The 18,333-nt window shown below is 32.4% G+C and overlaps 2 protein-coding genes across 4 annotated transcripts in view; one reads left to right on the top strand and one right to left on the bottom strand.

The window, feature by feature from the left end:
• Positions 1–1,351, top strand: part of LOC143232459 (tuftelin-interacting protein 11-like) — a 75,611-nt gene extending 74,260 nt beyond the window's left edge. Inside the window, 3 exon segments of the mRNA XM_076467941.1 lie at positions 4–173; positions 641–721; positions 1,109–1,351. Coding sequence (XP_076324056.1) covers positions 4–173; positions 641–721; positions 1,109–1,282 — 425 coding nt within the window. The 3' untranslated portion in view covers positions 1,283–1,351.
• A 5,030-nt stretch (positions 1,352–6,381) lies between these two features.
• The window catches only part of LOC143232460 (arylsulfatase B-like), a 28,800-nt gene continuing 16,848 nt past the window's right edge, over positions 6,382–18,333 (bottom strand). For 2 of the 3 annotated variants that reach the window (XM_076467943.1, XM_076467944.1), the window contains 4 exons: positions 14,789–14,915; positions 11,931–12,227; positions 9,199–9,680; positions 6,382–8,957 (listed from right to left, as the gene is read on the bottom strand). In XM_076467943.1, coding sequence (XP_076324058.1) covers positions 8,823–8,957; positions 9,199–9,680; positions 11,931–12,227; positions 14,789–14,915 — 1,041 coding nt within the window. In that variant the 3' untranslated portion in view covers positions 6,382–8,822. Of the gene's footprint in view, positions 8,958–9,198; positions 9,681–11,897; positions 12,228–14,788; positions 14,916–18,333 lie in introns of all 3 variants that reach the window. The other variant, XM_076467942.1, reaches the window with a different exon arrangement.

Raw genomic sequence — 18,333 nt, 5'->3', positions numbered from 1 at the left:
CAGATCAGTTTAAGAAAGCCCTGGACATCATGAATAGAGCTGTATCAGCTACTCAAGGAATGATGGGTTTTCAGGCTGGGGCAAGAGAAAGTATATCGTATCTTACTAATGTGGAACGTCAACAGGGTTTAGATGTATTGGGCAGTACCATAAGGAGCAAGAAAGACTATGAGGTGAGTGGTTTAAGGACTTTGTGCTGATCATAAGGATGGATGTAAAATTAGTTTTCTTTTGAAAGAATAAACATGAATACTTTTATTGTGATGTTAGTTGTGAACTAAATGTGGTTACTTTACTGAAGGGGTTTTGTTACTGATGTATTAATTGAAAAATAGTACTCATATTCTGTGCTATACAGTAGACAGCACTGAAGGGGTTTAGTAATTGATGTATTATTAGAAAAATAGTACTGATATTTTGTGCTATACAGTAGACAGCACTGAAGGGGTTTAGTAATTGATGTATTATTAGAAAAATAGTACTGATATTGTGTGCTATACAGTAAACAGCACTGAAGGGGTTTTAGTAATTGATGTATTATTAGAAAAATAGTACTGATATTGTGTGCTATACAGTAGACAGCACTGAAGAGGTTTAATAATTGATGTATTATTAGATAAATAGTACTGATATCTTCTAGGGTATATCTTCTTCCATACGAGCTTCTTCTTCTTCTGTAGCAGCCTTGGCTATGAGTTTTAAAGATCTGATAGAGAAGAAGGTAAGTTGTTTAAAGTTATCTCAGTATGTTATATTTAGCATGTTATCAGTTTGCTATTGATTTGATTTGACTTTTTTTTTTAATGGAAAATATTCCAGCCATCAGTAATCTTGCATATAATTTGCAATACTGTTTATGTGTACTATTACATTGAGTGTTCTGGAAAAGGTTAAACTGGCACCTACTTTAGTGACATGAGTTAAATTTGAAGGAATTAAACATTTTATCCAATAAACAAGCTATTTAATGTCAGTCTTGTTTTTATTGGGTTTTTCATTGTAATTGGCTTGATTTTAAATTTTTTGCAAAATAAAATTTGCATTATTTTCATGGAAAAGCTTGAAAAATAAAATTATAACAATTACAATAGAATATATTTTTTTGTAGGCTTCAGAGAAAAATATCTTGTTTGTACCCATCCCAAACCGTCTTCAAGAAGGAAAACAAGTGTACCGGTTTGGTCAGGTGTTACTCTACCTAGACAGAGGAGTCATATTTGTATATAATGAGAAAACCTGGGTCCCTACTTCCTTACAGAGCCTTCTCGATATGGCTGGCTAATCTGTTCATGTAATTTTTATATATGTGTATGTAAAGATATCAGACCAATAAATATAACTGTGGTGAACATATATGTATATATATTTTTTCATATACAACAGTAATAAATTTACATGTCGTTTGAAGGAGGATAAAAAAATAGATTGCCAGAGATAAAAAGTAATTATATGTGACTATATTATTGAGTATATATAACTGTTGCAGACATTTTGAATTTTAACTAAGACAGTGAGCTTAGAATTAAAAACAATGTGAAATATATATTCAATAATATAAAGATATCTCAAAGTAAATCTAGTCTGAATGGTCTGAATTAGGAGAACATGAAATATGAAGCTATCTACCATCCACTCTTGTGTTAGAAATATGTATTTTCACAAAAGTTTTTATACTTCTCCTGGTGTGATAGTGGCAAATTTTTGGACTTAAAACATTAAAATCTAGGGTTTGAATTTCCATAGTAGACACAGTAGCTAATCCAGTGCAGCTTTGCTTTAAAACATAACTCTTTCTTTTCTTGGATTTGATGTGGCCTGTTGGTTAGCATGGCATACTGTGGAACTTGTTGGCTCATGGTTTATGTTCTGTTGCTGCAAAATAATATAACTGTGCTCTTTCCTTTGTGGCTGTGGATGCATTGTAAAGTGATGGTTAAATCCTGCTATTCAAAGAACTAAAATGGAGCATATTCTAAAACTTACTATTTTTTCAAGTATAAATAAGATACAGAACCTACACCAAAGGCATTGCGTGTTCTCTTTTTGCCATAAGAAAAAAGGCAACATTCTAAAAATGCAGTTGACTGTTAAAGAAAGCATCATGGTGATGCACTTTGTTGATAATCAAACACAGCTTCATCATGGTGCATTTGCTGTCTTTTGACCATCATATATTTTCTTGGTGATGTATTTGCACTTTGTTGACCATCATACCTTTTCTTGGTGTTTGAATTTGGAGAATGGTTTCTGATCTTAAAGTGGCAGGTGACATATATATGTTATTAAGGAAAAGTTGAAGTTTGTTATGCAATACTCTTTATTTTGTGAAAACTCGGTTATCAGTTTTGGACTGTTTTAGAGTGAGTGAATGGGGATTTGGGGTGAATAATGTTTTTCAGAAAATTCCCAGACTGAAGAGAAATACCTTACAATGTATTAATGTATGTCTATATGAATATCTTAATATATACAGGTAACATCAGAGCTTTTTTTTTTGGATTATGACATTTGCTATAATTTCGACATTAGGATGATGGGCTTCCACATTTGCATTAGCACCTGCTAGTGCTGCTACAACCTAAGTAGAGAACAGATTGTTAATTTTATAAGTAATCAACCAGGCAGGAGAAGAAAGATTTTGACTATCTACCCAAAGATTGTATGTGGGAACGGGATACTTAAATTGCAAGGCTTTAGGTACAACACAAGAAACTGTATATTGGATTTTTTAAAATTTCTTTTCTATTTTGTACATGTTTTGTGTGGTTGGCAAAACATATAAAACAGGAAAACCAACAACTCGACACAGACCAAATAAATTACCTGAAAGGTTCAGTTTGGAGAAGTTTAAAGGGGTCCAGAATGTTCATTCGAAAATACTATCCAGCTTGAATCTTAAATAATTGTTACAATTGTTTGTACACATGTTGCTTATGGAATCTACTTCAAATGACACTTAGTAAGAATGCATATCTTCTGCTAGAAAACAACTTTTTAAAGAATCAAAATCAAAAGTTTCTGTTCAGAGATCTAGCAGTGTTCTGGAACTCAATAAATGAGATGCACAGTTGTCGATTACCACAATAACTAGAAAGTTAGGACTCAATCTGCAAAAAAAAAAAAAAAGTGATTTGACACCAGTGCTAAAGATACAGCAGGTCTTAGTGGTGAAATGCATCAAACAAAACAATGTTTCTAGTAGACAAGTAAAATAACATAAGGAGGTACAGCTTCATCTTTGAAATGTTCATTCTACTATAAAATAATTAATTACAACATAAGCTTAAATATATAATACATAATTGGGCATGCACACACATACAAAACAAAGTATATCCACTGCATCCAGCATGTCATGACTGTTTTAAAGATGAAACCAAAGTCCTTAAAGCAACTTTACAATTCTCTTCCACAATTGATCAGTCACAAGTTGTATTTTAGAAGATTTGATGTATGTTTTTCTACCATGATAGTTGTGAAATACTCTCACACTAGTGTTCTAGGTGATACTTGAACTTAAACTGAAGTTTTTGGTTCTGAACTAGGAATCATAAAAACAAAAATGAAATGATTATACTTAGAGCCTTATCAAATTAAAAAGAGGTTCATAAATTAATATTTATTTAGTAACCTGGTTAAAATACTATGTATCTGATGAATGCTTTAATTATAAACTATCAAAGGGTTTAAACACATGAATATCTAAATTACAATACTAATATTGAGAATACAATACAAAGTGATGTAAACGCTGTACATTATAAACGCAAGTTCTTAGTTGAAAACCACTAGAAATGAATCAAGTTACATCAAGGATGTATGGCAGTTCCTTTTGTATAAGTATTCACATAGTTGTGATTTAGTGTTATATAGTATAGTAAACGTAATGATTGTTTGTTTGTTTTTGAATTTCGCGCAAAGCTACTTGAGGACTATCTGCGCTAGCCGCCCCTAATTTAGCAGTGTAAGACTAGAGGGGAAGGCAAATAGTCATCACCACCCACTGCCAACTCTTGGGCTGCTCTTTTACCAACGAATAGTGAGATTGACCGTCACATTATAACGCCCCCACGGCTGAAAGGGCGGGCATGCTTGGTGCGACCGGGATTCGATTACCACTACTGGAGAACTGTTTTTAACTGAAGGGCTAATTGGTTTCATAGAATATTTTGTAACGTTTCGTTAAGAATGTATTCCATAACTACGAGTAAGTTATTATTTTTTTGTATTTTTATTTATAATTACAAATTTATGTATGGCTTTTCCTCACACCTCTTATATGTTACCAAAAGTAAGTAAATGGCAGAAAAGGTGATACTGGAAAAGCCATATGTAAATTTGTAATTATAAATAAAGATACAAAAAATAAGAACTTACTTGTAGTTATGGAAAACGGTCTTTACGAAATAAAAGAAAATGATCTCTTAGAGCAAATGTGCTCACCGAATAGAATTCACCACGATGAAGACAAACTTCATGTTCAACAACCACAGCTATATACAAACAAATGGCCTAAGCATGAGCAAACCAGTATCACCAGTTCTAGCCAATATTTTTATGACACAAGTTGAAACGCAAGCAATTAACACAGCATTCCATCCACTACTATACTAGTACAGATATGTAAACGACACGATTACGAGATTCACATCTACAGAACACACATTAAAAATATTATTCACGGACTTTTGATAACATATAAGAGGTGCGAGGTGGTAAGTACTGAATAATATTTTTAATATAATTTTAGTAAACTGCAACATGTTTTATGATGAAAAATAAATACGTGTTTTCATTCGAATTTATGTACATAAAATAAAGAGCCGATCTGGTGTCGTTTTCATACTCAGGAATACAAAAGTTCTTTGACAAAAATGTTTTTTTGGAAATGTAACACTCTTAAGATAAAGCCAATCATTCAGTATGTGTGTACTTGTGTGTGTTTTTTTCTTATAGCAAAGCCACATCAGGCCATTTGCTGAGCCTACCGAGATCATTCAATATAATGAATGATCAGGTATAATTTTATTTTTTTACAAATGGTAAAAGAAGTTGTTTACGAAAGTTATTATTATTTATATTAATGCAAATGTTAAAAATTTGATTTACACTTTGTCATTAGAAATGAAATTATTAATGAAATATAAGTTCTCACAAAAATAATTATCTTTTGTAGAAATTTTTTTGATAAAATTTTCATTCCATAAACTGCAAAACGTTGTAATTTAAGAGTGAAAAGTTTTGCTTAACATAAAGCTGCCCCCAAGTGGCTTATCGGTATGTCTGCGGACTTACAATGCTAAAAACCAGGTTTCGATACCCGTGGTAGGCAGAGTTTCTGTTTCTGTTTTGTCTAATAGCAAAGCCACATCGGGCTATCTGCTCAGCCCACCGAGGGGAATCGAACCCCTGGTAGGCAGAGCACAGATAACCCATTGTATAGCTTTGTGCTCAATTCAAAACAACAACAACATCAAGCTTATATATGACAAATGTTAAAAATTAATTGAATGAAACTAAAAAATGTGAATAATAGTTTGTTGAATTATTTTCAGACTAAAATACAATCCTGTGCGTACATTTACGAACATGAGTATTCCTTACATACACACCCCGAACCTAATAATGAAGTAAAATGATATACTGAATTTTAGTATGAATAAAAGAAAACCATGACTCCAATTGGTTTGTGAAATGTAATAAGACAGAAGTGGATACTTTAAAATTGATGCTTACAAGTGGGACTTTCCAGAGTTGCAACTGTGAATCAGCCAAATCCCTGATACACGAGACTGAAACTGTTAATTTAGTGTATCGTAAAAGTAGGCCTATACGAGTTGGGACTGAGTATTATCATCTCATACTTTCACTGATTAGATAGGCCCTGTCTTCTTGGGGAAGAAAGGTTATTTATGGACTTCAACAGTTTTGAAAACAGCGAGTCCTGTGGACAAGGAGTCGAAAAGCAACGACATTTCGGGTGAGTTGCTATCGAAATTCGTTTTCAGATCAAGACGGATTATGGAAGTTATAAGAAACGTCGTTTTCTGAATACCTGTCCAGAAGTGTTGGCAGCTTGAAGGCTGCCGAGTTCCATAAAAACCTAGTTTCGTTATTAATTTTATTTATCTCGTAGTTGGCGCTTTCATGAGTTTTAGTCAGACGAATCCTTTAGGCAGCTGCCGCGGGTGCTTCACCTATGTGCACGCCACTGTTGAAAAGCTTCCTAAAAAGAAAACGTTCAGTGTTACTAAATATGTGTTTAAAGAAGTGAGTAATCCTTTTCAATATTTTCGCTGAATGTTAGTAAAGTGGAAAAAGAGCAAAAAAATCAAATGTTTTGATATTTTAGTTAACAAAAACTACACTGACCAAAGTGTCTTTGACACAAAAATTCGATTTATTTAAATTTTCAAAATTACATACTTACATACACGATTATATGATTCTTATTCGAGATTAAAACACAAAACAAATTCGAAAAAAAAAAACCGACACGAGATAACCGCATTAAATATAACGGTAACATTTCTTTCTTTTCTAATTAGAAATTGTTGGGCTTTTTCTCTTGGTGTTTGATAAATATTGCATGCTATAAGTGAGAAACATTTGTCTCAGTAAAAGATCAAGCTTAGTTACTATCAAAATAGCGACTACATTACAACCATTTGCATCGAGTTTTATCTAATTTTATAATTTTTCCAAAAGTCATACATTTACATTTGAAGAAAAGAGTTATCCCTAAATTAAAATATCCATAAAACTAAAAACTTTTAGTCTTAAGTATAATGATCATGTTTCACTAATTAGAAACAAAAACATTATATGAAGCATCAAGTGGACTAGTGGGACAAAATATAATTTCTAAAACATTTCTTTTTTTTTTGTTTACATTAATTACCAAAACCTCTTTTAAGTGGTGCTTAACAATAACCAATGATAAAATGATGAACAAATCTTGAATTTTAAAAATCTTTCACAATATCTTAGAAATATTATGAAAGATAAATGTTATAGCACTAAAACTAAACACAATAAAATTTCCGAAACATTTTCTTGGTGATTTGGAAAAAATGATCTTTTCACTCCAAGTAAATTTTATTTTAACCAACGTTTTACCAATGATGCTTCTTTAGGGTTAATACATAAAACTTCGCTACTTTAATTATCAAAAATCATTATACAGATACCAATTAAAATAATAATTGATTAAATAAATTGAAATTTTTAAAAGTCTTTCAAGATATTTTGAGGGGTAAATAATAATAATCTTGATTAATCGGCATAATAATTATCAATTGTTTTACACTGCAAATAATTACGACAAAATATGAAATTAAAAGAGTTAAAGCCTTGTCAAATGAAAAGTTATCAAATTTTTCCACATTATGTGTGTTTGAAAATTATAGTTAACATTAAATTAGTAGATGTTTCAACTTACAAGCACAAAATACTGAAAAACAATTTAAATAAAATGTTATTCAACTTCGATTTTTTTTATGTTACAGTAAACACAACTTTTCTTTTACAGCTTTTCAAATTTGAATAAAGTGACGATAGAGAATAAACATTGTAATTTTTACTAATGCTTATACAGTATTTTGGATTTCATATTTTAATACAATATCGACTAAAAAGTTTCATGCTTACACTAAATTTTTGTAGTCGGAATAAGATGATGTAAAAAAAATATGATTTATACTTTTTATCCACTATATCATTTGGTTCTCCTAAAATATAATGTAGCTGGAAGAGGAAATTCAGGTTACAGAGTTCATGTGGAATCAATTCCACAAGTCCAACAATTTGGTATTATTTCATGAGTAAAATATTTATGTTAAACAAAGTTAACAAAAACTAATGCAAATATAATTCAAATTTAATAATTATGATGATAGATAAAACTAAGGAAATTTCGTAAATCTGGGTTTCAAAGCACCACTAAATCAAAAAATAAATATTAACAATAATAATATTAGTAATAAATAAATTAATAATATTAGTAATAAACGACTTCATAACACTAAATTTATTTTCTATCTTTAATCGTTTTTCAGGAGTGTTCTACTAATACACAAACTTTCATCATTAGCAATATTAAAATATCTATTATACTCCAATAAGCAATAAAGAAAGTGAATAATACCCAGTTCTTTTTCAGAGAGGTATTTGTTGGTGGTTTGAACAATAACTAAAAACAGCAAACCAACAAGATGAGGTTGCCAACTGTGCTCCAACATTCTAGCGAGGAAAAGCTAGAGAGGGGCACAAAAACTTGTCGTAAAAATAACAAACATACTTACGTAAGAAGTAAATGTAATCTAATGTCAGAACAATAGTTGTACATAGTTCACAAGATCAGATATAACGTCTTCAGCAAAAATATTCTTAAGAATTCTTTCACAATGTACATTATTATTGAAAACATTCATTTAAAAGTTAATGCGATGACATGAGATTAATAGTTATTTTCTGTTGTTCTTACAGAACATTAATCTATTTTCTTGCACACTTTACCGCGATTTTTATCGCTGTTCCAGTGAGTCAGTTCTCGTTTGGACTAGGTTAAAAAGTATTATAAATTTAATTTATTTTTTAATACTTAAGACCAGCTATATTTATCTTGCTCATAGTAATTTCTTTTTAAACACTCAGAATAAGGGAAACCTACTTAATTGCTCACTTTTAGAAAGCGGAAATTTACTTTATATATTTAAGTATTTTTGAAAATTCAAAGAGATGCCTAAAACATTGATCTAAATAATATTTTTTAAAGCTTATAATTTTTTGAAAGTAACAAAAACGAGAAAGATAAAAATGTTTTAATGCTTATCCATCCAGTTCACCCATGTAAAATCATGAAACAATGGAACTGCAAATGGATCAGCTGGCTTGTTGCCTGGGGTAACAGCTGTTTTGTTGAACTCTTGAAGTCGCTGTAATAACGAACTCGTAATCTGTAAAATAAAAGTAAAATAAAATAAGAGATTTTTTTAAGAGTCGTATTTTGAGAGATTTGGTGATGGATTTACATGTTACAAATGAAGAATTACTTTAATTGTGTCTAGTGACATTTGTTGTAATTTATTGTTCAGAAGATGATATAATAATGGCGAGTATTTTATAACAATTTGCTGTATGCGATAATTAAACGAATACCAGTAATTATTGTATTAAATGTTAAATAAAAACACTTGCCTCTGGATGTATTTGCGCAAGATTGTTGTACTCACACGGATCTTCTTTAATGTTATAAACACAAGGATTCTTGTTTGGTTGACAGTTTCTAGAAGCATTAGTTGGTTTAGGTTCACACTGAATATGGGCCGCTTCTGGTAATGAGCAGAACTCTGCTGAAATACTTCTTCCTATCTTTTTTAAATATTTGGCTGTCACAGAATTTAGGCACATATTTCGAAGTTGCTGAATATCTTCAGATGTATTGTGCATGTGGTACTTGTTCTTAGTTGACGTTCTTCCAGATGGGCCAAACCACTTATCGTACTTGCCATCAAACACTGTACCTTGTAGAAGTTTGAAATCACCGACTCTTAAGGCTGCCACTTTCCAGATGGGATCAATATTGTGGAGTATTTCAGTCCTTTGTGATGGGAGGTTTTGAGAGAGTGCATCCCAGAGTTGTACACCATCCAATTTCCCAAGATCAGAAACCAAGCCACCTAAATAAGAGAAATAGAGAAAAAAATTGTTAAACTTAAGCTTTCATTCCTGAACATATTCAGTTTAATTTTAACCTAAATGCTAACATGACGTATTTGAAATAAAGAAATAAATACTATTCTTAAAGAAGCTAACTTAGTGAGAAGTTTATTCTTAAGCCTGGTTTTATTTCTTTGTTCATTGAATTTTGCATAAAGCTATTTGGAGTTATCTGTACTTGGGCCCATAGTTCTTTATCCCACCTAAAAATAATTATGTATTCAAGTTTTCTACTCTGATGTTTTTAGACGCCAACTGAGGATATGGAGTACTGTCAAATAGAATTGGGAAACGGCCCCCGTGTGAGCGATGCATCTGGATACTGTTATGTTATGGAAGACTAATTTCTGAAAACTTGAATGATTAAACCCGTGTTCCTTTTATACGATATTAGATAATTTTATGGTACTGACTGAATGTTTTTCTAACCCAGCATCTGAAAATCTCCTAGAAAAGATGATATGCTAAACCTTGCTCTTGGTTATGAAAGAGAGGCTACTCAGGAAAACACTGTTAGGTATTTAGTTGTTCAAGAGCTTTGGAATACAAGAAATCACACGATTGTGACTTTGATGTTTTATTGTAACAAATTTCCATGTTAAAAAGCATTATGTTCCGTTTTGAGAAAAGTTAAGTTGATTAACTCGAATAAACCAGGTGGAAAATATATGTATTTATCTCATTTGCACATGTTACAATAAAATCTAAACCCTAAATGGATGAAATGGAAGATTAAATTTCCAATAGATTAAAAAAAACGAAAAGTTTAAAATTACGTGAAATTTACTGAAACACAGCAGATGCTGTGGTTTACTGAAATATACAAGAAGAAGTGAGGGTTGTTTTTTGTTGTTTTTGAATTAAGCACAAAGCTACACAATGGGCTATGTGTGCTCTGTCCACAACGGGTATTGTAACCTGGTTTTTAGCGTTTTAAGTCCGCTGAGCCACTGGGGGGGGAAGACAGAAGTGAGGGAAGCTGGTGTAAAGATTAGAAGAAATACAAGACCCTCTTTGCTCAGAACACCAAATCTGATAAAGTAAAATTACAATAAAAAAGAAAAGTGTGTCTAAATCACTCAAACAATACGACTGTTTCTTTGAGAAAAGGGAAAATTTTATCGTTATTTGGTCAATTTCTTTAAAGATAGGATTGGAGAATTCTTAAATTATATTTTTATTGAAAATGAGCTTTTGAAATGCTTTAATTTCCTTGAATCTATTAATTAACAGCGGGAACATTCCAAATAGTGAATCTGTTTATTTTTAAATGCAAAGCTACACAAAGTATCTTTGCTGTGCTCATCATGGGCACGGAAACCCAGTTTTTAGATTTATAATTCTTGAGACTTAACGCTGTACCACTAGTGGGCTGTAGATAATGTGAATCGTGCTGTTGTGGTCCTTATTTTTATGATGAGGGGGGTTAAAGGAGAATTCCTGAAATTAAAGACCTATAGGTTTAATTCTGTTGTTACCAAAGTGATGGATTGTATTATTTCTCATCACTCAAAATTTCTTCATTATTAGATAATTTCAATGCGATCCATACATCTAAAAATAAGATGTGAAAATGGATATAAGGTATCATAGCCCTATTATTTTAACTGTGGTTTTAGTTAGATGCTGTAATTTACTCTCAAAACTGTAATTTATTAAACAACACTGGAAATGTTTTCTTGTATCACTAAACTTTTGGAGTTTATCACTGATTGTGTGCATGTACCTTGGCATATGACAAGCGTTTTATAAAGTGTCACACAAAATATTAATTAAATACTTATAAGATGGATAATTATGGAAAAAATGGAAAAGATAAGAAACATGAAGCAGATATGACTAGTTTATTTGTTTTAGAGCAAAGTGAAATTGGGCTATATACTGTGATCATCACGATTTATAAGTTTAATAGAGTGATTTGTGTTTGGAAGAAACATACTACATGTTTTGACAGAACATTGGTCTGTACTATGTTCCCCCAAAATAAATTTCTTTATTATACTTGAAAATCGTTGTTTACCAACTTATTATTATATTAGCATAAAATGTTTCCATACTGAAAGTTGCGAACTTGAAATGTAACAGTTTGAAAGAAATTATTCACGATACTAAACAACAACAACAACAAAATTATATAAAGATAACTTTCAAACAATGGATTAAATCTACAAACTTACGACGTGGGAGAAAGTTTGAAATTACCAATCTACCTGCTGCATGATATAAGGTTGGTAACCAATCGGAAATATGCATCATCTGTGGAGCTACTCGTCCGCTACCTTTCTCTAGTAGGGGACTCCATAAGAGGGCGCTGCCTTTGATTCCACCTTCCCACAATGTGAACTTGGTACCTCTGAGGGGCCAGTTGGATGCTGCACTGTTGTCGATACCAGCAGCAGCGCCACCATTATCAGATGTTAAAACGATGATGCTGTTGTTTAACATATTAGCTTTGTGCAAAGCTTCAACTACGAGACCAACTGAATCGTCTAACGCTGCAACCATACCTATGGAATTACGAAACTTTCTGTATTAGCCATCGCTTTTGTTTTTTTAAGACTACAATTGTTTGTTTTGGAATTTCGCGCAAAGCTACACGAGGGCTATGTCTGTTAGCCGTCCCTAATTTAGCAGTGTAAGACTAAAGGGAAGGCAGCTAGTCATTACCACCCACCACCAACTCTTGTGTTACGCTTTTAGCAACGAATAGTGGAATTAACCATCACATTATAACGCCCCACGGCTGAAAGGGCAAGCATGTTTGGTGCGATGGGGATTCGAACCCGCGACCCTCAGATTACCAGTTGAACGCCTTAATCCACCTGGTTATGCCGGGCACGTACAAATGTACAAGACTGATGTTCTTGATTTTTTATTTAGTTTTAAAGTGGTATTTGCTGCTAATATTTATCAGAATAAGTATTTTTTGTAATATTAAGTTTACAATGTTACACTTAATACCATACCGAAAACAATCATCGATTATAAAAAAAGCCATTATCTTGCATGGCATTTAATATTAATTATAAATAAAAAGGATAAGATTTATGAACAGTTTCTCTCTCAATCCTATATCACGTTTATTACTTGAAAGTGCATATAGATTTTGGGGTATTTATTAAAGTTTATAACTCGATTTGTTGTTGTTTTGAATTATGCACAAAGCTACACAATAGGCTATCTGTACTCTGCCCACCACGTGTGACGAAACGCGGTTTCTAGCGTTGTAAGTCCGCAGACATGCCGCTGAGTCACTGGGGGACGTGTAACTGGATATATCGTTTCATATTTAATGTTTGGGCTATCGGACAAAAAAATATATTAAATTGTTATCACATATGATATAGGCGTTGACTCGACGAATACTTTAGGTGGGGGACAAATAATGAGTTACCGTATTTAACCCATAACAGTACAGATTTCGTTTTCCATCCGTGGGTTCAGCAAACAGGCCAATGTGGCTTTGCTATAAGAAAACACACACACACACACAGTACAGCTTTAATGAAGGTCTTTTCCAAACTTTCCCAGTCATGCAAATATCATGAATGGTCATCGTTGAGTAATGACTCTACAAATGGCTGTATTCTGTATTATACGCTGCAATACACGGCGGTACTTTTATCTGTATATGTTGACACATACTACACTCTTTGTTAGAGAGGGGAATATCCTTCTCAAATATGTATTGGAACGGTACATAACAGACGCTTAACGTAGAGGGCAGCAGAAGCAGGTACATGTGGCTTCTTGATGTTCTAATCCTGTACCTATCATTTGTGATGATTTTTGACGTCTATAAAAAGTTCAGATCATGAAAAAAATCACCCACGGTATTTGATTGATATGATCTACATTAACTCAGTATCTTCGACCAGCAGAGATGTGTCTCTTATAAGCCACATTAATTCTAAAAAAAGAACAAAATTTAAACATTCATAAAACTGAACAACATAAATAGATTAATAATTCAAAATATTTCACATTTGAAACTGCAGAAAGATGAGGTATTTCTGTATGATGGGTTAATAAGAGATTTTATATGTAAATACCAAAGAGTAAAAAACTTCATTAGAGGGCGTTTCCACGAAACGTTTATCTAAAGAACTTTGCAACACTGCGAGTCAGATTAGAAGTAAATTATGATTACATCAGGAATTAAATAAAAGGTATTATGTGTCGATCTGGTTCGGTGAAAATTTGATAAAACTATGTTTATTTGAATTTCGCGCAAAGCTACATGAGGGCTATCTGCGCTAGCCATCCCTAATTTAGCAGTGTAAGACAGGTTAAGCAGGTAGTCATCACTACCCACCGTCAACTCTTGGGCTACTCTTTTACCAACAAATAGTTGGATTGACCGTTATATTATAACGTCCCCATGGCTGAAAGGGCAAGCATGTTCGGTGCGATAGGGATTCGAAACTGCGCTCCTGAGATTACGAGTCGAACGCCTTAACCCACCTGGCCATGTCGGAAAAAAATTATGAGCGGTTGATAAAAATGATTAGAAAATATATTGAAAGTACTATTCGCTTAGTTTATTCTATACTTATTAGTAATCGTTAGAAGGATAACTGAACGATCTGTGAAGGAATGAACAACATGGGCCTGCAAACTTATTGTATCACATTGGGTACTTTTCTGGGATTTTAACAGAGAAAAATATCTATTAATGTCGGAACACACGTGGTTTTGTATTTAATGTGTATCCCTACCTAACCTTTAAGAGAAGTTGTTTTGCTCATTGATTTCTCGTAACGAATATTTAAACCGCTGCAACTTCGTGTTACAGATTTGTTTGCGACCTTAACGACAGAATGTTGCATTACGTTTTAGAACCAAAGGAGTGACAGGTTTACAACTTCTCTACAAAAATTAAGCATATTACAAACTATCAGAAATGTGTGTATAAATTATACTGCTATTTTTAAACGAAAGAATGATTTTTGGTTTATACTTATAATTTGATAATTTCGTGGAAGAATAATAACAGTACTTTTAAAATACAATTCCTTGTTTTTTCTTATTTAAGATAAATTATATTTAAATAAATGTGATTACTTACCTGCAAATTTCCGACGTTTCGTGTTTTTTATATTCTTGAATCTGTCTATGTAGTACTTTGGTGCTTGTAGAGGGGCATACGAGTTCCCAGCATGCACTGCAAGATGTGCTAACATCAAAAATAGTGGCTACTTAAAAAAAAGAAATAAGTTTAAATATTTCTTTCATTTTCCAGAGCAACATCTTAAGTTAATTTTTCTTATCAGTAACGTAAAAACAAAACAAAATACGGCTTAGATACAGAAATCAGAAGCATGGATCTCAAAAAAATTTCTCAGATTCTTAGGGTCGAACTTGAGTGATTAACCCTCATACACACGGTGGGGGTCAAAAATGGGCCCACTTGTGTTTAAGTTGTTATAGAGATATCAAAGGTGTGACTTTCAGGCCTAAAAATGTACCTAATTTAATCTATACTAATAACATACTATACTAATACGTTTAACATGTATTTTATGCAAATGGGGTATTACACCCCTTGTCTAATGTCGAAATACACGTTTTCCACATAGGGGGTCATTTTTGACCCCCGTTTAAAAAACTCAATTACATTTCTGGTAAACAATCAAATAATATATTGATATGAAATTTTGTGTTCTAGAACATTCTAGAACACTCTATAAATGTTCTCGAGCATTCTAGAATATTCTTATCTACGTTGCATAGAGAGCCCTCAATCGATGATGAATCAGGAAAACCTGAAATAATATCATACTATAACTCCACCAAAGGAGGAGTCGATACACTAGACCAAATAGTTAGATTCTTTTCCACAAAAAGAAAGACCAGAAGGTGGCCAATGGCACTATTTTATAACATTCTTGATGCTGCCGCATACAATGCTTTACTTCTCTATCGCCAGCGCCATCCAGAATTCGCATCAAAGTACCAAAAAAGAGCAAGACGTGAATTTCTGAAGTTGCTTACTGATGAATTACTGCCTGAAGAAGATACAAATAAAGTAATTCCTCCAAAAAGACAAAAAGTTGCTGAAGAGAACGTTAGGAAATGGTGTCAAATATGCGCACGTGATTCAAGGAAAAAACCTTTTTCAAAGTGTATCAAATGTAGTAAAATGGCTTGCAATGACCATAAAATTACCCAGAGTGTATGCATAAATTGTATAGAATAAATATTTGTCCAAATTTATACTTTGCTTATATGAAAATAAATTTTTTTTAATATTTTTGGTGGGGGGTCAAAAATGACCCCCAGTGTAGGCAACGTAATTTTTTTGAGTGTGTGTACTAGGGTTAAACCCGTTTCCATTTCACGAGGACCGGCATGGCCAGATATTTAAGGCATTCGACTCCCCGTCACACCAAACATGCTCGTTCTTTCAGCCTTGGGGGCGTTATAATGTGAGTCAATTCCACTATTCGTTGGTAAAAAAGTAATTAGGGACGGCTGGCGCAGAATGTCCTCGTCTAGCTTTGTCCGAAATTTAAAATAAAACAAAACTTTTCACGAGAATTATTTGGTATTGATTGATTAGTTTTTTAACTCAGCGTCTGAAATATCTTTCTAGGAAATTGTATACTTGAAATGTTGTACGATGAGCCATTATGATGAAACTGCTCACAGTGACTCGTAGTTGCACCACGCTAGTACAGCGGTATGTCTCCCGAATTCTGATGGTGACAAAAATCGACAACTAATCAAAATACTATAGGAACTGGTTAGAATAAAGAAAGGCTCCCCAAGTGACTCAGCGGTGTGTAAAATTACAAGGTTAAAAACAGAGTTTCGATACTGATGGTGGTTACAACAAAGATAAACAATTGTGTAGCCGTGTGTTTAACTATAAAACGAACAATACATAAAGTGTAATAGGGAATTTGCTGTTTCAAAAGTGAATTGCCTTTTCTCAGGTTGTGATATTCATATATATCACTATGATAAGTTGCAGCTGTTGAAATTTTGAAAAAACCTCGTGGGAGTAATAAAATAAAACAATGATTGTTTAATTAATTCAACTTATGTTACTGATGATAGAGTAGAAAGTAATTAAGAATATTTGGAATTACTGTCTTTTTGACAAAGTTTAAGAATAACTTAACATGATAGGATTGATCAATTAAGATATACACGTAGTCGTAATCGTGAGGTTTTCTGTTATCGATTGTTAAATTAAGTAACTATTTTAACTAAAACTTGTATGAGCCTGTCAAATTACTCAGTAAAGTGACACTAGTTTTAACAAATTAGTCAGTAATATTGTTTGATAAATAACCATTTTATTTTTTAATCTTAGAGTCATTCAGTAAGTTTCTTTGAAGTTCTTCGGAGAACCTGTTTTAGTAAAAACAGCTGGTTTTTGTTCTTGTTTTATAAATATATACATATTTTAGTAAAAACAGCTATTACGTTATCTTTTGACAGACTTTTTTATGCAAAAACGGCTCGTTTGGGTTGAGAAAATATTTTACATAGAAGAGCGAACAACGTTTCGACCTTCTTCGTTGTTCGCTCTTCTATGTAAAATATTTTCTCAACCCAAACGAGCCGTTTTTACATATAAATTTCTCAACAAGTGGGTTTCTCGACATCACTGATTTTGACAGACTTAATATGGCAAAATGTGCGTGACTTGTATAATTAAATCTGCATTGCAAAAGTCTAGCCAGTTCTCTAAATTTGTAGAAGGTTATCGAGTGTAAGAACCAACAATATATGTTTTACATTGTTGCCAACTGAACATTCGAAAATCTCGCTTCTAATGGGTATAGAAAGTAGCCTTCGCAACGCGATGAAAGACATAATATTGTTAGTGTGCTATAAACCTTTGAAGCTAAAATTATAACTAATGCTTATTAATCGGAAATCTACAGACATTTGACCAGGAATGTTTATATATTTTAAACATTACAAACCGTTTAAGTAAATTAACTTTGGGTGTTAGAATTCCTACAAGGACATTAGATATTGTCGTCGTTCAAAAACGTAGTGCACTTCAAACTGGCTAGCCGTCAAGAGAAGTGTACTGGTGTTTAAATATAGAGTTATTTCGTTCTCCGTGAACCGTCAATAAAATATCCAGTTCCAAATCAGATAAAAGACTCAGCATTGCTAGTAGGTTTGTAAATCTTTTGTATATAAATTAATATTTGTAATAAGCGTTATTAATAGTTGTTTTGCTCTTTGTATATTAAAATATATTTGTGACAAGAAAGAAAGTTGTGTGTATCTATCTTGTTGGTAAGTATCATAAATTTGACACACATTAACATTCAATTTACTTCTAAATTCCAATGTCAGGATGTCTGAAATCATAATATTTAACGTACGTAACATAAATTGGGGGGTCATTCAAGATAAATTATAACACGTTAAAATATATATTAATATTCAAAGCATCACGAGCTCAAAATATGAAAAAATAATTTAAAAATAAAAAATGTAAATAAAAAGAAGCGAAATTCCGAACAAAGTGATGCTTTGAATATTCATTCATATATTGTTGTTTAAATTTTTCATTTCAGGAGATCACTTTTATTATGAACCTTTAATTTCATATCGCGCAAAGGAAAAACAATTACACTAATT

This window comes from Tachypleus tridentatus, chromosome 11 (assembly GCF_004210375.1).
Source record: "Tachypleus tridentatus isolate NWPU-2018 chromosome 11, ASM421037v1, whole genome shotgun sequence".
NCBI classification, from domain to species: domain Eukaryota; kingdom Metazoa; phylum Arthropoda; class Merostomata; order Xiphosura; family Limulidae; genus Tachypleus; species Tachypleus tridentatus.
Note: the sequence above shows the minus strand (reverse complement) of the source record. Positions and strands in the feature narration are given on the sequence as shown.